The sequence below is a fragment of the Nothobranchius furzeri genome, chromosome 13, assembly GCF_043380555.1.
Source record: "Nothobranchius furzeri strain GRZ-AD chromosome 13, NfurGRZ-RIMD1, whole genome shotgun sequence".
In the NCBI taxonomy this organism is placed as follows: Eukaryota; Metazoa; Chordata; class Actinopteri; order Cyprinodontiformes; family Nothobranchiidae; genus Nothobranchius; species Nothobranchius furzeri.
Genome location: NC_091753.1, coordinates 65,386,746 through 65,408,788, shown reverse-complemented (window position 1 = coordinate 65,408,788; position 22,043 = coordinate 65,386,746). Strand labels below are relative to the sequence as shown.

At 43.3% G+C, this 22,043-nt stretch overlaps 1 protein-coding gene across 2 annotated transcripts in view; it reads right to left on the bottom strand.

The window, feature by feature from the left end:
- nop53 (NOP53 ribosome biogenesis factor) overlaps positions 1-13,514 on the bottom strand; it is a 36,503-nt gene extending 22,989 nt beyond the window's left edge. The window contains exons 1-3 of one of the 2 annotated variants that reach the window (XM_015976010.3): positions 13,157-13,514; positions 12,112-12,188; positions 11,938-12,040 (exon numbers count right to left, since the gene is read on the bottom strand). In XM_015976010.3, coding sequence (XP_015831496.1) covers positions 11,938-12,040; positions 12,112-12,188; positions 13,157-13,362 — 386 coding nt within the window. In that variant the 5' untranslated portion in view covers positions 13,363-13,514. The remainder of the gene's footprint in view (positions 1-11,937; positions 12,041-12,111; positions 12,189-13,156) is intronic. The other variant, XM_015976011.3, reaches the window with a different exon arrangement.
- Between the last annotated feature and the right edge of the window lie 8,529 nt (positions 13,515-22,043).

Below are 22,043 nucleotides of genomic sequence, written 5' to 3'. Positions count from 1 at the left end.
ACCAGGGTCCGAAATTAACACTGGCCACTTGCGAGCAAATTGCTCCATTTGGCGAGTAAATTTTTGAGCTCTATCTGCCACATGGCGAGTAAATGTTTGCACCAAATTAGTTATGTTTATCAGTCATCTTCCATGGATTTCTGATACTTCTCCCGCCTGCATGCAACGTACACAAACGTACGCGAAACGTGAGCGCCGCATCCAACGTCATTTCCACCTATCCCATTCAATCAATTATCAAGTTAGCAGTTAGCTTCGTGTTAAAACTAGCAGTGAAATGTGGCGGTTTTTAACTGGAGTCAGCCAGCCTTCCAAAAGAAAACTCGTCGAACTGGAAGAAAAACCACCAGGACCAGTGGCAACCAGTAGATTTTGTGAAAAGTGGCAAACTGGAGGTGGCGGAGTCGTGAGACAATGGCTACATTTCGATGGCCACATAGAGTTGCTGCCTTTCACAGACAACTGTCCCTCGGCATTCTTCAAATATCCAAAAAATGCCCATACTTCCCACTTTGTCTTCTTTGTGGGATAATAAATGTCCCGAGTGCTGCCGTCTCCTCTGGCCATTATTTCAGCTTTAGCTTCAAGAAAGTTTTGGTCGTAAACAACAAAGTGCGCATGTGCCGCCGGCAACTTCAGCAGATGATACAGTGGCTGGTAAGGGTCACCGCGCCTACACCGCAAGCACGGTAATCCACCGAGATAATATTTTTAAAAAACAAGACGGTTATTATTATTGTAAACTTTTTTTTACCGGGGTTTACTGCTACACCGGTTACCGTGACAACCCTAGCCCTGACACACTTTCAGATATTCTCATGGTGCAGCTGTGTTCTCCAGAGATCGAGGACTAGGACCCAAATGAGGCTGTAATGCTTTGGCACAAAGACGGTGTCAGAAGCAGGAGGCCAGACTTCATGGACAGAGAAAACAAGGAGTCTGACTAGATTTCAATGAAAGAGTTCATAAAAACATCTCTAATAAATAAATAAATAGTAAAAACGACAAGAGTTGTTTTTCTTATTAATTGATGTTTTAATTATTTTGTCACTCTGTTTGGAATCAACATAGTGTAGAATAACATGCTTTAGGTAGATCTAAATAATTTAGAATTTTGGCCGGTAAAAAATATGCTTGGCCGGTAGATTTTCATCATCTACCAGCCAACTTGGCCGGTGAGTAAAAAATTTAATTTCAGACCCTGCATGCCACCATTACATTGTTAGCAGCTGAAATTAAATGTTACCATTTCCAATACAAATGCATGTTAATAAAATGCATTATATTTTACTGGATATCTAATGAAGGACAGTATCGTTGCAAGTAAGGCGCCTGGCCTAGCAAGACATTGCCTTGCGAGGCCAGGCGCCTTGACACTGAGAAACACCCCTAAGTCACCACAACAGTCTTAACCCTACTTTAGATTCCACCAGCAGAGAAGCAGAGGTGCCCAATGCCATAATCAGTGGTCACAATGGCTCTCAATCACGCTCACAAGGACAGACGGAGAAAAGCACAATTTTCTAACTGTCCACTGAAGGTGACAGAGACTTTTGATCAGGATGCTGCTTCCTTTATGTTTATTTATTTTGTAGACCAGGCCTCTCCCTGGGCTGCCACCTTACCGTGGTGGAAGGGTTTGAGTGTCTCAATGATCCTAGGAGCTAAGTTGATGGAGGATTTATGCCTCTGGTAGGGTCACCCATGGCAAACAGGTCCTAGGTGAGGGATCAGACAAAGAGCAGCCCGAAGACCTCTTCTGATGAATTATATAAATGGAAACCATGTTCTCTCGCCCGAACGTGAGTCACCGGGGCCCCCCTCTGGAGCCAGGCCTGGAGGTGGGGCACGTTGGCGAGCATCTGGTGACCGGGCTTTCGCCCATGGAGCCCAGCCAGGCACAGCCCAAAGAGGAAACGTGGGTCCCCCTTCCCATGGGCTCACCACTTGTGGGAGGGACCAAAGGGGTCAGGTGCAGTGTGTGACAGGTAGTAGTCGAGGGCAGAGACCTTGGCGGTCTGATCCTCGCCTACAGAAGCTGGCTCTTGGCACATGGAATGTCACCTCTCTGGTGGGGAAGGAGCCTGAGTTGGTGTGAGAGGTTCTGACTAGATATAGTCGAACTCACCTCAACGCATGGCTCTGGCTCTCTACCACTCTGCAGTTGCTCCCACTGAGAGGCGCCGACCAGGGGTGGGCATACTAGTTGCCCCCCATCTTGGTGCCTGTATGTTGGGGTTTACCCCAGTGAATGAGAGGGTAGCCTCCCTCCGCCTACGTGTGGGGGGACAGGTTCTGACTGTGGTCTGTGCTTATGCACCAAACTACAGTTCAGACTACCCACCCTTTTTGGAGACCTTGGAGGGGGTGCTGAAGAGCGCTCCTTCCGGTGACTCCCTCGTTCTGTTGGGGGACTTTAACGCTCACGTGGGCAACGACAGTGAGACCTGGAGAGGTGTGGCTGGGAGGAACGCCCCCCCCCCCCCCGATCTGAATTCGAGTGGTGTTTTGTTATTGGATTTCTGTGCCAGTCATGTCCATAATGAAAACCATGTTCAGACATAAAGGTGTCCATATGTGCTCTTGGCACCAGGATACCTTAGGCCGCAGCTCGATGATCGACTTTGTTGCCGTTTCGTCTGACCTGCGGCCGCATGTCTTGGACACTTGGGTGAAGAGAGGGCCGGAGCTGTCAACTGACCACTACCTGGTGGTGAGTTGGCTCACCCCCAAATTCCACTACCTCCGCTCCGCTCCGACACGAACGCCAGAGCAAAATCGGTCCCGTTGTAGTCAATCAGAGCAATTCCACTACTGTGCCGCACTCTGTTCTGGCGTCCGGCAAAAATAGAATCGATCCTACTTTCGCCGGACGCCGGAGCACCTCCGCAGTAAATGGACAGAAATCACAACCGCCCAACAGGAAAAGGAGCAAGCACAATTTCCGTTTTTCACAATAAATCGATAAACAAAAGGCGTTTTTTGTTTCATATGCACACAACTTTTAACAACTATCAATGGCGGCTGAAGTTTAAATGCACAAAAGTAAGCCATAAATACAGTTGCCACTATCAAAGTAGTCACACTTTGTTGATCCAAACACTGCTGATCTCTCAACACAAATGATGGGCAGTTTAAACAGTTCATGCCGATGCTTCTCCCACACAACGGGTGTTTGGATATAACTTCCGCGTTTGTTGCTCGGACTGTATCGCAAGATCTCGAACATCCCGCGCATGCTTGTTTGCCCCCCTCAGGTCTCCGCACCGGAGCGGAGCCGTTGAAGAGCGGGTACCAGTAAAAATTGAGTTCGGAAGCGAGCGGCTGCGGAAGGCGGGGGCGGACCGGAGCAGAGGTAGTGGAATTTGGGGGTCAGATGGTGGGGGAGGATGCCGGTCAGACCAGGCAGGCCCAAATGTATTGCGAGGGTCTGCTAGGAACGTCTGGCAGAGTCTCCTGTCAGAAGGGGCTTTAATTCTAGCCCAAGGCTGCATGGTGGCACAGTTGTTAGCACTGTTGCCTCGCAGCACAAAGGTTGCAGGTTCGAAACTCTGCTGCGGCCTTTCCACGTGGAGTTGAGTGTTCTCCCTATACATGCGTGGGTTTCCTCCGGGTACTTCGGTTTTCCCCACAGATCACAACATAACCCATAGGTTATAAATTGCAAGTCACTTTGGATAAAAGCGTCTGCCAAATAAATAAAAACATAAACAAACAATTCCCACCTCCGACAGAACTTCCAAAATTTTCCCGGGGAGGCGGGGGACATTGAGTCTGAATGGACCCTGTTCCGTAACTCCATTGTTGAGGCGGCCGACCGGAGCTTTGGTCGCAGGATCGTCTGTGCCTGTCGTCGTGGCAACCCCCGAGCCCGCTGGTTGACACCGGCAGTTAGGGATGCTGTCAAGATGAAGAAAGAGTCCAATAAGGTCTTTTTGGCCTGTGGGACTCCAGAGGCAGCTGATGGGTACCGGCAATCTAAGAGGAACGCGGCTCGGGTGGTCGCCGAGGCAAAAACCCAAGCATGGGAGGAGTTTGGTGAGACCATGGAGGAAGACTTCCGTACAGCTTCGAGGAAATTCTATTCCACCATCCGGCGCGTCAGGGGGTAAAGCAGTGCGCTACCAACACTATCTATAGTGGGGACAGTGTGCTGCTGACCTCTACTCAAGACGTTGTGGATCGGTGGGCAGAATACTTCGAAGACCTCAATCCCACCGACACGTCTTCCAGTGAGGAAGCAGAGTCTGGGGACTTTGTGTTGGCCTCTCAATTCTCTGGTGCTGAGGTCACTGAGGTGGTTAAAAAGCTCCTATGTGGCAAGGCTCCAGGGGTGGATGAGATCCACCTGGAGTTCCTTAAGGCTCTGGATGTTGTGGGGCTGTGTTGGCTGACTGTTCCAACTATAGGGGGATCACACTCCTGAGCCTTCCTGGTAAGGTCTATTCAGGGGTTCTGGAGAGGAGGGTCCATCGGATTGTTGAACCTCAGATTCAGGAGGAGCAATGAGGTTTTCATCCTGTTCGTGGAACACTGGACCAGCTCTACACCCTTAGGGGGATCCTGGAGGGTGCGTGGGAATTTGCCCAACCAGTCAAAGTGTGTTTCGTGGATTTGGAGAAGGCGTTTGACTGCGTCCCTCAGTGGGCCCTGTGGAGGAGTACTATGGGAGTATGGGGTACCAGGCCCTCTGTTACGGGCTGTTAGGTCCCTGTATGACCAGTGTCAGAGCTTGGTCTGCATTGCCGGCAGTAAGTCGGGCTCATTCCCAGTGAGAATTGGACTCCACCAATGCTGCCCTTTGTCACCAATTCTGTTCATAACCTTTATGGACAGGATTTCTAGGCACAGCCAAGGTGTGGAGGGCATCCGTTTTGGTGGCCTGAGGATCAGGTCTTTGCTTTTTGCAGATGATGTTGGCTTCATCAGAATGTGATCTTCAGCTTTTGCTGGAGCGGTTCACAGCCAGGTGTGAAGCAGCTGGGATGAGAATCAGCTCTTCTAAATCTGAGACCATGTAGCCTAGTGAACTAGACCAAATTCTTGCTTTGCAAAGTTTGGTCTAGGAATGCTCCACTGGAACCTCTAGAGCCCCAACAGCATTCTGGCTGGCCAATCACAGCTCTCTAGAGGGGTTTCAAACACATAAAGAGCTGTGATTGGTCCATAATGGTGGGCCAATCATAGTGCTCTATCTGCTTAGTGAACAAATCACAGAGCTTTATCCGCTTTGGGGGCCAATCAGGGCACTCTATATGCCTGGTGGGTGGGATGATGCAACAGAGTGAAACAAGAGTATGTCACATTCATTGTCCAGTGGAATGTGGAGATCATTTGAAAGACAACAGTAGAACGATGAGAACGGAGGAGGGGGCTCGCGCTTGCCCTCACGGGACACATGCAGCGGGATATATGCTCGATTTTTGGAAGAAGTGGAATGTCATCTGTCTCTCTCAGCTGTCCATTGAGGACGTCGAAGATGTGTGGATATTTGGCCTGATGATCACTGGATTTCTTCTGATTGGAGTGGGAGGATATCTGGTTTTCCGAAAAATTGGGATGACTGGAGCGATTGGAGGGCGACCCGCAACCATGGACGGCACCGTCCGGGCGGAGACCTCACAGACTGGGACGTTACTCGAGGTGAATCGCAAGCTGGACAATGTCTTAGCTGCGTTACCGGTGTTAGTGCGCAAAATGGATGTCATCTCGGAGAGGGTCACCGGACAGTGTGGAGATGTTTAATCATTGAATTGGCTTCACTGGAGGATTTGAATGATCAATACAGACTTTAAGGCAGAGAGGAAAATTATCTCTGCCTGACCCAAACAAAATTCTGTTATCCAATCTGACTCCATAAGCAGCCTTGGAGTTGTATGCAAAAAATCCCCACGATGGAAGGAATGCAGACAAATGCTGTGAAACTCTACCTACCCCCCCCTCGGATTGTGGTCTCTGCATCGAGGTCATCAAGTTGAAGGCACTCACTGTGCTCTGTGCTTTCCCATGACCTCCCACCCACCTGTGGATTCAGTTGGCCGAGCGCCACACAGGCAGCTCCCGCTGAGGAAACCAGGGTCCCAGCCCCTCCCCCCTACCTACCGGGTCTCACGTTGTGAACTGTGACGTTCGTGCTTATAGGTAGAGGTGTTTTTTTTTGCATAGTAGAGCTACACCCTGCCGGTGTAACTCTGTTAATGCCTTTTTCTCCCTCCCCAAACTCTCCTCATGTAATCCACTCTGTAATGATAACAGCAAATCATTATTTGCTTAGTATCATGGCTTATGTAGTTCATACTGCTAGACGGTAGGGGGAGCCAGAGGGACGCGGAGGACCCGCGGTCTGGGACAGTAGAAGGAAGCTTGTTTGTTGCTTGTGAGCCTGAGTTCGATAAAGTACCTTCTCTTCAAGTAATGGTGTCGTTATTGAGAACCCACAACAATACAAGAAACAAGACACCCTCCATCTATTGAAATGAGCGCCGTTATGGCTGCTCTCGCGGTCTGCCTGTATCTGTCCTGTCTATATGTGTGTGTGTAATCTTGGTCAGGCTGTACTATGGAGTCAAGTTCCTATGCTCTGGATCGCTGGAGCGCTGGCAATAAAATTCATTCTGATTCTGATTCAGAACCCTCCCCACAACCGAGAGCCGTCAAATGGAGCGTTGCCAGACTAAATATTACATTTATTTAGTCTGGCTTGCCTAAATATTACATTTATTTAGTCTGGCTTGCCAGGCTAGAGACCATGGTCTTGATTCGGAAAAGGGTAGAATGCCTTCTCTGGGTCAGGGATGAGGTCCTGCCCCAAGTGGAGGAGTTTAAGTATTTCGAGGTCTTGTTCACGAGTGATGGAAAACTGGAGTGTGAGATCGATAAGTGGATTGGTGCTGCGTCTGCAGTGATGCAGGCATTGTACCGGTCTGTCGTGGTGAAGAGAGAGCTGAGTCAGAAGGCGAAGCTCTCGATTTACCGGTCGATCTACGTTCCTTCCCTTACCTATGGTCATGAGCTTTGGGTAGTGACCGAAAGAACGAGATCACTGATACAAGCAGCCAAAATGAGTTTTCACCGAAGAGTGGCTGGGCTCTCCCGAAGAGATAGGGTGAGAAGCTCGGTCATCCGGGAGGGGCTCGGCTCCTCCACATCGAGAGGAGCCAGTTGAGGTGGCTCGGGCTTCTGGTCAGGATGCCTCCTGGACGCCTCCCTGGTGAGGTTTTCCGGGCACGTCCAACTGGGAGGAGACCTAAAGGTAGACCCAGGACACGCTGGAGGGACTATGTCTCTCACCTGGCCAGGCAACCCCTTGGGATTCCCCCGGAGCAGCTGGCCCAAGTGGCTGGGGAGAAGGAAGTCTGGGCCTCTCGCCTTAGGCTGCTGTCCCCGCAACCCGACTCTGGATAAGCGGATGAAAATGGATGGATGGATATTTGGCAGACGGTTTTATTCAAAGTATTCCAGTTGGTTTCGTTGTCAAAACGCATTTCCCCACTGCTCCGCGCTTCTGTTCCTAGAAACACTTTCTATGCCCAGACTGTAGTGACCTGTTATTTATAGTTTTATAATTAATATTAAGTGAATGCACTAAACCCACAGGTAATAGAAAAGAAGATTAAATGAATTGAATATTTTCTCCCACAGCTCAGCTCTGCTTCAGCTGGACAACATCAAGTATAAAAAGTGTTCACAGATAACTGATCTTTAATGAACAAACAATATTCATAATTTTTTATTTTAATATTGGTTTTATTTCATTCCTAAAGTTTAGATGTCTATGAACATTACTGAATGTTCTGACTGGTGTAAATAATACAATATTATTATTAACAGGTCTGGATGTGGTTCGGTCTGGGGTCTAAAACTCTGCAGATACATTTACTTTCTATAAACAACAAATAAATAACAGCAGCTGGATTCTAATTTGTTCCTTAAGTTGAGTCACGTAGTTTAGTAAGTTCTGCACGCTCACACGGTCAACAGCAGCTCTGCCAGCTGATTGGTTCTTTTGTAACTAGTGACATCAGTACAGGTCTGGTACTGAGCAGCATGGATGCATCAGAGGTTTTCTTTGTAGTCGGTGTTCATAATGGATTAAAGACAGGACAGGATATTTAATCCCCGTCTCGTCTTCCTCCGCTTATCCGGGTCGCGTGGGCAGCATCCCAACTAGGGAGCTCCAGACCGTCCTCTCCCCGGCCACCTCCACCAGCTCCTCCGGCAGGACCCCAAGGCGTTCCTGGACCAGATTGGAGATGTAACCTCTCCAACGTGTCCTGGGTCGACCCGGGGGCCTCCTGCCGGCAGGACATGCCCGAAACACCTCCCCGGGGAGGCGTCCAGGAGGCATCCTGACCAGATGCCCAAACCACCTCAACTGACTCCTTTCGATCCGGAGGAGCAGCGGTTCTACTCCAAGCCCCTCCCGAATGTCCGAGCTCCTCAACCCATCTCTAAGGCTGAGCCCGGCCACCCTACGGAGGAAACTCATTTCGGCCGCTTGTATCCGCGATCTCGTTCTTTCGGTCATTACCCAAAGCTCATGACCATAGGTGAGGATTGGGACGTAGATCGACCGGTAAATCGAGAGCCTGGCTTTCTGGCTCAGCTCCCTCTTCCCCACGACAGATCGGCTCAGCGTCCGCATCACTGCAGACGCCGAACCAATCCGCCTGTCGATCTCCCGATCCCTCCTACCCTCACTCGTGAACAAGACCCCGAGATACTTAAACTCCTCCACTTGAGGTAGGACCTCTCCCCCGACCCGGAGTTGGCAAGCCACCCTTTTCCGGTCGAGAACCATGGTATCAGATTTGGAGGTGCTGATCCTCATCCCAGCCGCTTCACACTCAGCCGCAAACCTACCCAGCAAGAGCTGAAGGTCAGAGCTGGATGAAGCTAGGAGGACCACATCATCCTTAAAAAGCAGAGACGAGATTCTCCTGCTACCAAACTCGACACACTCCACACCACGGCTGCGCCTAGAAATTCTGTCCATAAAGGTAATGAACAGAATCAGTGACAAAGGGACGCCCTGGCGGAGTCCAACCCTCACCGGGAACAGGTCCGACTTATGGATATTTAATCCATCAAATATAATATTATAATGCTGTTAACATGTATAGATACGAAACGGTTACAAGTCTCCTGTGAGGGGATGATTTAGACCCCAAAAGCTGCTAAAAGAGAAATTCAGAAAGAACGACCGACGTCTCGTCCTTCTGCACAGCTGGCAGACAATAAGTTGCGACACTCCCAACTTGTTATCGTCTGAGATCTTCACGCAGACTAATTAGCTCCAACTGAACTTGGCCACTGAGTTTCTCATGCAGGCTGAACATGAAAATAGTCTTCTACACCTACCTCCTGCTTTAGCTTCTGATATAAAACAGATGGTGAAACTCTAGGATTAGAAAATCCTGACAGATCTACGTCACACTGTCACTAACATTCATGGACTCACCCATCTTTAGACTCACGACAGGGATGGCTGATGTTGGCTTAGTGCCCAGGACACAGCAGAGAACATCTCAGCTAGTAGAAGCTAACTGTTAGCATTAGCACCTCCACCACACAGCACAACTCCTCCAGGCTTGTGTTATTTGTGGAGGTAAAACATCAGCATTGCAAATAAATAGTAGTGAATTTTTCTAAGCATAATACTTGAAAAGGAACAATAGATATGTCAGGGGTTCAAAACCTTTATAGACTGCAATCTTACCTTTTATTATGAATCTATAGATTGTGTGTGAGATTTAGATGTGTTAAATTCATGTATGTAAAATAATAGTGGTATTCGAGGAACTGATAATTTCTCAGACTATAATCGTACCACCAAACTTTGTAATCGTTGCAATCCTACACTCCACTCTGACGAAGAAAAGGTAGCACTGGCTTCTGAGAGCAAAGCTAGCTTCTTAAGCCTGATTTATGCTTCTCCGTCTGCGTCAGTGCGGAGACACGCATCGCCATTATCCGTCCTTGCGTAGGGCTCCAGCAGGCACGCAAGTATGTACGGAGTCGAGCCCACTTTTTTAAACATCCGTCGAACGAGACGGATTACGCAAGCTTGAGATTGGTCAGGACGCCGCTGTTGTTTACAGCGCCGCCATTGCAAAGAGAGCCGAGGATCACTAGCGGCAGACACGGAGAAGCTTGAAGAATACCTCGCGAAAAAACTCTAAAATATTAACGTTTAATTCCCTGTGACTGGAGGAGTGAAAAGATGCGCAGCAAGCGTTTTATTTGTGGACGGAAATGACAGGAAACGTGGGTTTAGAGGTGGGGAGCGCATGAAGCGGTGGGAGAATGAGAGACAAATATGTACGTGTTAAAAGTCTCTTATATACACAAAAAACACAATATAAACACGATCTTGGACCGATACATGATAGGATACCACAGAACAGCGCTACGCCCTCTGTTGCCCTGCCGGGGAATTGCTTTGCAACACTCTCCAGGAGACGGAGAAGTATGAAAGCAAAATGCTTCCATCAATCCGTGCGTGTCTGTCCCTTACGGAGCTGACGGAGAAGCATAAACCAGGCTTTAGTCTGAAAGGACAGTTAGTCAGGCTACGGTGTGTCCAGGGTCCGAAATTAAATTTTTTACTCACCGGCCAAGTTGGCTGGTAGATGATGAAAATCTACCGGCCAAGCATACTTTTTACCGGCCAAAATTCTAAATGATTTAGATCTACCTAAAGCATGTTATTCTATATTATGTTGATTCCAAACAGAGTGACAAAAGAATTAAAACATCAATTAATAAGGAAAACAACTCTTTTGTCATTTTTACTATTTATTTATTTATTTTTAGAGATGTTTTTATGAACTCTTTCATTGAAATCTAGTCAGACTCCTTGTTTTCTCTGTCCATGAAGTCTGGCCTCCTGCTTCTGACACCGTCTTTGTGCCAAAGCATTACAGCCTCATTTGGGTCCTAGTCCTCGATCTCTGGAGAACACAGCTGCAACATGAGAATATCTGAAAGTGTGTCAGGGCTAGGGTTGTCATGGTAACCGGTGTAGCAGTAAACTCCGGTAAAAAAGTAGACAATAATAATAACTGTCTTTGTTTTTTTTCTTAAATCTATTATCTCGGTGGATTACCGTGGCTGCAGTGTAGGCGCGGTGACCCTTACCAGCCACCGTATCATCTGCTGAAGTTGCCGGCGGCACATGCGCACTTTGTTGTTTACGACCAAAACTTTCTTTAAGCTAAAGCTGAAATAATGGCCAAAGGAGGAAACGGCAGCACTCGGGACATTTATTATCCCTCAAAGAAGACAAAGTGGGAAGTACGGGCATTTTTTGGATATTTGAAGAATGCCGAGGGACAGTTGATAGAAGACGGCTATCCTGTTTGCAGCACGTGCAGAAAAAGTGTCTGTGAAAGGCAGCAACGCTTCAAATCTCATGACACATCTGCGTGGCCATCATAATGTAGCCTGTCTCACGACTCCGCCATCTCCAGTTCGCCACTTTTCACAAAATCTTCTGGTTGCCACTGGTCCTGGTGGTTTTTCTTCCAGTTCGACGAGTTTTCCTTTGGAAGGCTGGCTGACTCCAGTGAAAAACCGCCACATTTCACCGCTAGTTTTAACACGAAGCTAACTGCTAACTTGATAAACTGATCGAATGGGATAGGTGGAAAGGACGTTGGATGCGGCGTTCACGTTTCGCGTACGTTTGTGTACGTTGCATGCAGGCGGGAGGAGTATCAGAAATCCGTGGAAGATGACTGATAAACATAACTAATTTGGTGCAAACATTTACTCGCCAGGTGGCAGGTAGAGCTCAAAAATTCACTCGCCACATGGAGCAATTTACTCGCATTTGGCGAGTGTTAATTTCAGACCCTGGGTGTGTAGTTTCAGAGCTTCTCTTGTACACATATAACCACAACAGGTAAACCGTGACCAGTGTTAACAGATACTGACTCTTTAGGAGGTGGGATGCAAGAATCACCCTGAAGGATCAGGTCTATCCTCAGAGGACGAGTCGATTTTCCTTTTCTCTTCTTCCCCTCATCAGGTTCTGCTGCTTTAGAGAACAAAACATTCAATCAAATACAGAAACAATTGTTAGCTTTGGAAGAGTCGCACAACGTTTACCTTTCTGTTCAGCTTTATCTGCCTGTCCAAGATCCACAAAGAACAAGCCGTCATCTGACTTCTCAGAAAGCAACCCTCTGAAAGAGATCACACAAGAGCAGGATAACTTCCAGCAACGCTCCTCTTAATCCCACAGGTGGTCCAGTTAGGGAATAATGGCAAGATGCTTTTGATTCCCAGCTAGGGTCTCCTGAGTGCACCGCATCTGTCCTGCAGGGTTTCTCTGGGAACGTTCAGGTTCCTCCCATGCTCAAAAACATGGAGGTTAGCTCAATTGGCTCATCCCAAACCTGGTGTGGAGGAAACCACCTCCAGATGGACACCAGTCAGATGGAGGAGATGGGACTAAGGCTACATTCACACAGCAGGCCAAGTGCATCAAATCAGAGTCCTCTTTAACAGTTTCACCGTTTTAGTTACGGACAAAGTTCTTCTGTGGAAGTCAACATATGGTAACCCTAATCATGACACATAAATTACAGGTCCTAAAAAACAGTGTACTGTGCTTAAGTTCATTATTGTCTGTAATGTACTGATAAACATTAGACTTTCATATATATTAGATTCATTACACACAACTGAAGTAGTTCAAGCCTTTTAATGTTTCTAATATTGATGATTTTGGCATACAGCTCATGAAAACCCAAAAAACTATCTCAAAAAATTAGCATATCATGAAAAGGTTCTCTAAACGAGCTATTAACCTAATCATCTGGTTAGCGTTAGCATCTCCACCACAGGGAAATGGAGCTCCACCTCCACGTCCAGAGGAGTCAGCTGATGTGATTTGGCATTTGGTCTCCAGGAGTTCCGGGAGGAGACTCTGGAGCTGACACACCTGGTGGACAGCAGCTCTCAGCCATGACCCCACTGTGAACCGCGAGTGTCAAAAAGAGCCCAACTCTTTCTGGCCTTGTTATTTGGATTATAAAAGCTGGTTGTTAAAGATGTTTGAATCGGGATAAAAATAAGTTCTTCAGAATGACGCAACAATGAGAAGTCCTAACCTATCCACGAGACACGCTGAGATTCAAACTTCACTCACCCCGTAGTTCTCTCCTGGTGCCGAACGTCCTCTAGAAACTCCTCTACGTCTGTAATGTCACTAAATTTGTTCCAGTTCTTTTTCTTATTCTTGTTCACACGTTTCCTCCGACCACCGACCAGGTCTGTGGGGTCTGAAGAGGGTTTTAAAGTTAAAAATCCGGGCTGGGAGGCCGCCATGCGCCTAAGTCTCCTGCTAGACGCCATTTTAGAAGGAAATGGTTTAAGCCACGCCTATGTACTTCTGGTCCTGAGTCACCGGGCGCTACAGGGTGTAACGGCCTGGCCGCCATATTGGATGGGTGTCATCTGTCGCAAAAGTAAATGCAGAGTAACCATCTCTGTCCGTTTTTGTGCAGCCTACGGTTACAACATAACCACAGGGCTCCAGTAGGTATGGAGAGTGATTTCTGCCACGGATTACCTGCCTAAGGAGAACAACGTCATACATGAACGTTTGAGAAGAAGCGCCGGGAGAAGCACGTCGCCTAGGCGTGGAGAAGTGCTTCGTCGAGTAGCCCCCGGCTGAGGAGTGACGGCAAGATGGCGAACTAAGCGGCTGTCCTTAACTTAGCTCTGGTGCAAGGTACCTTTTATCCCTCCTTTTTTGGTGCTTTGTTCCCTCAAAAACCTTACGCGGACTTCACAAAGATGCCGAAAGAACAGAAGAAGGACAAAAAGGAAAGCAAGTCTTCCCAGAATGATAATATAAAAGACTTGGCTTCAGCTGCGGATGACCACGACTACTGCCTTTCAGACATGGAGCTTGAAAGTGGCGGCGGGGAAAAAAGAAATCTGGAGGAAATGAATGATTTGCTTCTCTCGACTCCGTCTAAAGGTGACCATCCGAGAAAGATTGCTAGACCCAGTCCCACAGCGAGCGACATCCTGGTAGCTATTCAAGCTCTCCACGTGCGATTTGATAAACAAGATGACAAAATGGCGGACATTAACAACAAGTTATCTGAGAATGCCTCGTTGATTGCCAGTCTTGCTGAGTCCATTGAGTTCAATGCAGCGGAAGTCCGTGATTGTAAACATAAAATTGCGGGCTTGGAGAAGGAAGCCTCAACCTTACGGAGAGAAGTTGATGACCTCAAAGAAAAGGCAAGAGAACGAGACCGGTACTCACGAAGGTGGAATCTAAGGATTAAAGGAATGAAAGAACGCATGGATGAAGATATCAGAAAAGAGGTGATTAAAATTCTCGCCAAGATTGCCCCAGAATGGTCGGATAATTTGGAGTACATCGTCGACACTGTGCACCGGATTGGAAGGAAAGAAGAGGGCAGAAATCGCCAAGTCATAATTCAATTCACACAGCGCCTACATAGAGATGGAATATGGAAGAAGTCCAAAAAGGCTCAGATTTGTGAGAGTGAAAAAATCCGTTTTGCCGAGGATTTGACGAAGGAGGATCGTATGGAGAGGGAGAAGGTTTGGCCGAAAATTCTACAAGCCAGAAATGCGGGAGAGAAGGCGTACTACAGGGGAGCTGTTGGTTATATCAACGGCCGTCGCGTTCTGGCAGATGGCTGAAAGATGTTCACCTTTACTTGTTCTCCGAATTCTACTTAAGAGGGACGTTTGACAGTTTTGAATGGGATGGGAGGTGCCGACACCACTGTTCTTTCACCTTTCACTAAACAGGAAAGTAAACTAAATTTTTCTTTTATCTTCAAGTTTGATATTCTCAATATTTTGAACTCTATTTTTGTTTATTTTAATGCTACGAACGTGTTTATCCTTTGTGTCATTGAATGTTAGAGGTCTCAGGGATAATGTTAAAAGAAAAGCAATGTTTATGTTTATCAAAGGGCTAAAAGCAAATTGTGCCTTACTGCAAGAAACTCATTCAAGTGACGCTGACGCCACCTTCTGGTCAAATCAGTAGGGTGAAAAAATCCTCTTCAGCCACGGATCAAACCACTCTGCTGGAGTTGCTCTCTGTTTCTACCGATGTCCAGGGAAGGTCGTGACTTTTCAGGCTGATATTTCAGGACACTGGCTGGCAGTTGTATTGAGTATTGATGATTCATTTGTGATCCTAGTAAATGTTTATGGGTACTCCTCTGTAACTCTAAATAAGCTCATGCTGGAAAAAATAACAGATGTCCTCTCTGAGTATAAACTTTTATACCACACAGACCACGTGTTACTAGGCGGTGATTTTAATCTTGTTCCAAATGAGTGGCAGGATAGAAACCCTCCTAGATACAGTATTAATCAGTGGAATCCAACTCTAACAAAATTCATTGCTTCAAACAATTTAAGTGACATATGGAGAGAGAGAAACCCTGGAGTTACTCAGTTCTCTTGGATTAAACCAAATGGTAATAATATGTCCAGATTAGACCTGTGGTTGGGCTCGTCTGTACTATGTAGATATGTTTCACACGTTTCCATCTCAGCAGCCCCGTTGACAGATCATAGTATTACTACTCTTAAACTTAACCCTGAAAATAAAACACAGTTTAAAAAGGATTACTGGAAATTTAATGCAGATCTGTTAACTGATGATGGGTATGTTAAAATGGTTAAAGAACTCCTGCATAAAATCTACAATGATGGAACAATTGGTACTTACACACACAGATGGGAATTTTTTAAATTTAAAGTTAGAGAATTTTCAATTACGTTTAGTAAAATGAAAAGTAGACAACAAAAGGAGTTTGAAAGTCAACTACTTTACAATTTAAATAATTATTGTAATAGACAGTTTATGTCAGAGGCTGATAAGAAATCCTTTTTGTCTTTACAAGCTCAATTAGATGATTTATACAAGAAAAAGGCTCATGGAGCATACATTAGAGCTCGTGCAAAATGGATAGAAGAAGGTGAAAAAAGTACTTCATATTTCTACAATCTGGAGAAACGGAGGCAAGAGAAGAAATGTATTAATACATTACTTATAAATGGGGAAGAATGCACAAATCACAAGACTATAGCAGAAGAAATACATAAGTTTTATTCAAATTTATACTCATCTAAATACTTAATTACTGATTCAATTACATTTTTTGATCAGATTGAACCTTATATTCCAAAAATCGATTCTGTATTCAGAGAAATTTGTGATTCTGACATATCACTGGATGATTTAGATCAAGCCTTAAACAAACTGAAAATGGACAAAGCTCCTGGTCAGGATGGCTTGACTGCCATCTTTTATAAATTCTTCTGGAAAGAAATGAAAGAATTTTTCTTCAAAACTATTAGAGAAATCATTAGTAATGAAACATTAGCAACGACAATGAAACAGGGTCTTATTTCCCTTCTCCCCAAACCTGGTAAAGATAAAAGATTAATCGATAATCTACGACCAATTACTCTATTGAATACAGATTATAAAATTCTGGCTCATGTTATTGCAAACAGATTAAAGGACGGCTTAGATCAGATTATTAGTGAAACACAATCTGGGTTCCTTAAGAATCGTTCTATCCATAATAATATTAGACTAGTTTTAGATCTACTGGATTATAATCACTTAATTGAAGATGATGGCGTGATTCTTTTTTTAGACTTTTATAAAGCATTTGATACGGTCGAACATCCTTTTATTTTGAAAGCTTTACAGTATTTTGGTTTTGGTAAAAAATTCATAGATTTAATTTCTTTGTTATACTCCGATATCAATAGTTCTATTTCTCTAACTTTTGGAACGTCTAAACGATTTAACGTCAGTCGAGGAATCCGCCAGGGGTGTCCAGCTTCTCCGTTACTTTTCATTATTGTAACGGAACTTTTAGCTATTTTCATGAAACACAATCCAAATATTCAACCACTGAACTTGATGGGAGCCCCATTAATCATAAGTCAATTAGCAGATGATACGACACTATTTTTAAAGAACATGACACAGGTTCCTCTTGCACTAAATGAAATTTCACTATTTTCAAAGGCCTCTGGTTTGTACCTGAATATCAGAAAATGTGAATTATTAAATATTCATGACTGTGAACCCAGTATCTCTCTTAACATAGCTATTACAACTGAAATTAAATATTTGGGCATTATAATATCAAAGAATACAAACAATAGAGAAAATCTAAATTTTGAGCATATTACCCAGAAATCTGAAAAGATCCTATTCAGCTGGTTACAAAGAGACCTCTCCATCTTTGGACGCGTCTTACTTACCAAAACCGAAGGTATTTCTCGACTGATTTATCCATCACAGTGCTTATATGTTTCCAATAGACTAATCTCTAATATAAATCAAATTAACTTTAATTACATTTGGAGAAACAAACAACATTATATTAGGAAGAATGATGTAGTGAAATCGTTTGAAGAAGGAGGTTTGAATGCGATTGATTTTGAAGCAATGGATGGTTCCATCAAACTCAAATGGTTGCAGTCTTTCATAAATAACTCAAACAGTATTTGGTTTTATTTCCCTAAAATAATTTTCGAGAAGATTGGTGGCATTGAATTTCTCTTAAAATGTGATTTTGAAATTTCCAAAATACCTATTAAATTATCTAATTTTCATAAACAGGTTCTTCAGTACTGGAAAATGATTTACAAGCATAATTTTTCTCCACATACAAATTCAATTTGGAACAACAGATGTATATTGATAAACCGAAAATCCATTTTTTATAAGGATTGGATGGATCATGGAATTTGGACAGTTTTACACTTGTTAGACAATGATGGCAATGTATTCGTATGTATATCGTACAATAAATTCATAGATAATTATGGCGTATCGTGTACTCAAAGTAAATTCATTAAAGTTGTGAAAGCCATTCCCCCTGCAATGATTCAGATGGCTAAAGCCAGTTTAACCTATTCTTCCTCTATAATTCGTGAACCATCCTTAGTTATTGATGATTGTCAATTTAATGGAAAGTCATGCAATAATAAATTCTTAAGGACGATTCTAACCAAACAACTTTTTCCTTCTCAATTAAAAAGAAAATATTTGTTTAAAGATTATAATTTTAGGTTCTTGACTAAATATCTCTCTTTTCCAATTCCACCAAAAGCAAAAGAAAATCACTTTAAAATTTTAAATGCCATTTACCCGTCCAAGGACTATCTTCATAAGAAATTCAATATAGATACGAACACATGCACTTTTTGCAAAACTGATATTGAGACTACAGAGCACCTTTTTTATTCATGTGACAGTTCCAGATCTTTTTGGAATGATTTTCAGTACTGGTTAACCTCTAAAAGTATTGATTGCCCTTCTCTAACCTTTCAAGTAATAAGATTTGGCCTACAAACAGAAAATAAGAAATTAGAATTTGGGATTAACAACTTATGTATAGTTGCAAAATTTTTTATTCATAAATGTCGCTTCTTAAAAATTACTCCGAATTTTGCTGGTTTTAAAAATGAAGTCCTTCTGTTGAAGGCTTCATTAGATAAGTGTAAATTAAAGAAGGCTAAGATCTTACTTGATTTTTTGATGTTGCTTTTCAACTGATGTAGCTAGAATGTATGTGCGTACTTATGTTTTTGTTTAGTTTTCTTTGTTTTCTTTACTTCATATGGAAGGTCATTTAATGCACGGGTATGCTGTTTTGTTATCTCTGACCTATAATGTTCCTTTTTTTTTTTGTTGCTGTTGTTCTTTGTTTGGATGGCTGCTTTGTTCTTAACCAACTGTACTTATTCATACCTTGTTGAATTGTAAGATATGCGCTGTATTTGTGAATCTGTACAATAAAAAAAAAAAAAAAAAAAAAAAAAAAAGTAGCCCCCGGCTGCATCCCGCAGATCGGGGCGGGGCTAAATGTGGGCGGGGTCAAACGTTTAGAGGTGGGTGGAGATTTGACTCCTGCCCCTCTACAATGGAACCAACCGCGAGCCCCTTTCTAAGGATTAGAAAGCCCTAAAAACCCACAAAACCCATGTAAAGCATAACATTGGTAATCAAATGACTTGTTTGCTGGATGTCATGATAATTTTAAAGAGCAGATAATTACAGGCGCCATTTTTGATCCAATCTGTTCTGATATTTTTATTCTTTTTTCTACTTTTGTATGGTATGTGTATTTATAGCACATAGGTATTTGTGTCTTTTAGCTATACTTTTGGTACCTATATAAAAGGTTCAAGAATTTGATAAGACTATTCTTTGAACCTGTCAAAACCATTTTAATAGTTTATTTTATCAATGCTGCCTTTATTTTGAGTCATTTCCCAAGTGAATGTAAAACAGTATAGACAGACACGGGTAAATTTGTTGTACACTCAGTTATATCAGCTACATTAAGAGGACCAGAGACTTAAATTGTGTTGATACTTCTTAAAACACGCCAGGATTTGAGGCGGGGTGGTGAGACATTGTGTGAGACACACAAGAATGCAGACTACATTTTTCAAAAAAGGTAAATTTAATAGAACAACAGCCAACACAGGAATAAAAAAAAGTACAAACAAATGAACCAAAAAGCACAAAAAAACAAGAGAACCTCCAAAAAAAAACAATTTGAGGAGGAAACAGAATGCAAAAACTGTTTGACACCGCTGTATTATGGCATTTCAAAGCCAGAAAACACCTTCATCTTCCTTTTTCCCTCAATTTCTTTGCAGAACTCCTCATAGTCTGACTGAAAACTAAACATGAACAGGAACGGTTCCCTGCAATCATTCATCTCCTCTTCATCCAGGGCCATCACAGAAGCATTCAATTAAATTAAAAAATACTTTATTAATCCCAGAGGGAAATTGATTGCTGTAGTAGCTCAGAATAATAATAATAATCAAGTCATCAAAGAGTTGTTGTATATTACAATGGCTTTTGGCAGGAAGGATCTCCAGTAGCGATCAGTGTTGCAGCCAAACTGAAGAAGCCTCTGACTGAAGACACTCTTCCGTTGTCGGACAGTCTTGTGAAGAGAATGCTCAGGGTTGTCCATAACTTTCTTGATTCTCTGGAGAATCCTTCTTTGCATCATCTCCTCCAGTGGTTCCACGGTCGTCCCCAGAACAGAACCAGCCTTTTTTATTAGGCTGTTGAGCCTTTTCAGGTCCCTGCTTCTGATGCTGCTACCCCAACAGACGATGGCTGAAGAGATTACACTCTCAACAACAGACTTGTAGAAGATCTGCAGCATCTTGCTACTGACATTGAAGGACCTAAGTGTCCTCAAGAAGTGCATTCTGCTGTGTCCCTTCTTGTAAACGGCTTCACAGAACCTCTCCACTGCCCCCCGGCAAGCTTCCCTGTCCATGGTGATGACCTTGGGAAGGGAAATGTTTCCTATGAAGGACCTTGTGGTACACCACCTTGCTGCCTCAAAGGTGTCCTCAAGCAGAGAATTCTCCTAATCAAAAATAAAGACAATATTAAAATTACTGTTGTCATGAGATTAAAAACATATTTTACATTAATTATGTATGGTCTGTAATTAATTTTCCCTGCTTCAGCACAGCTGATTTCAATTGATGGCTGATGAACAAGCTTTAGCTTCACTGCAATCATCTCAATACGGTCTGCTATATCACAGAAACTCCAAAAACATGCAGGGCAGTGTGCCTTGAGGACCAGGGTTGAAAAACACTCCTCTAATTATGTTATGAACGGCACCTTTTTAAGTCTGCTTAAGTCACATAATTTACTAATTTGTTGCTAGTTAGGAAAATTGGCTTTACACCATTCTTTCTTTATTCTATATTTAGCATGTAACAACGATTAAAAAAACAAAACTAACATATTTTCCCTATGTAATGTATAGTATTTCTCCCTCAACAGTAGATCGTGCCAGATATTAATATTGTTCTAAAACTTGATAAAGGAGCTTAAAGTCAAGGTTTATATAATTACACATATCAGATTAGCACTCTAACCATAATAATAAAGCCCATCAGGTGTAGAACCCAGATACGAACATAAAAAGCTTAAAAAAACTAACATATTTCCCCCTGTAAAATATATTTTCCACCTAAAAGTAATCATGACCACACAATATCTCCCCAAAGCTATAAAAGTGTTCCTAAAGGTTTCTTCAACTTAAATTTAAGTCTGTTTAAGATCTTTCTAAAGCCATATAGAAAATTAATACCTATTTCACAGCACTATCAGCTAAAAATAAATCAATCAATCAAATTAAATTATTGAACTAGTTTTCATTTATTTATCTACATATCTTTACCAATATATTTTGACAAAACATTGGGTGGGCACTTGGTAGAAGATCGGTTATATTTTTAAACAAATGGTTAAAAATATAACGGATCTCTGGTTTGACATTAGAACCTTAACAATAATTTTTATTGCCTATATTTTAGTTTAATTTTAAGAAGGTTTGTTTTTTAATTGTTAATTTTATTACCCTAATTTCTTGCAGTATTTCTATTGTATAAAAGCAACAGTGCAAACAGTAAAGACACAAAATTGAAATAAATGTCTAAAAATAGCCTTTATTAATACTAATGCTTCTCTTGGTGTCATCACTTGTTTGGAATATTTTGATGAACTTCAGAAGACAAATGCAGTACAGAAAACTTACATCCAACACAAATTTTAAGACCCTGATGCCAAAATTGAAGGGTTTCTCCAGTCTTTTAAATGTATTACTTTCAAATTCATAAATTCAATCTTTTAAGACTCCGTGGGAACCCTGTACAGTCTATGGGGAACCCTGTAAACATTTCTCCTCAAAAGTAAGTCGCCCCGCATATGTAAAATAGGCTATATGTATCATCTAAAACTCATAATTGAAAAGAGAAAACCTTTTATTTCCAAGTTTATAAAACGTTCGCCCAACATTAGTCCTCGATATTGTTAAAACAGAGAAAGAAAAATCCTAGCTTACCTCCATTTGGCATCTACTTCCCTCTGTCCCGGCTACAGCATCGCACACACGCGGTTTCCTGGTTCCATTGAGAGAGGGGCAGGAGTAGTTGTCTCCGCCCACCTCTAA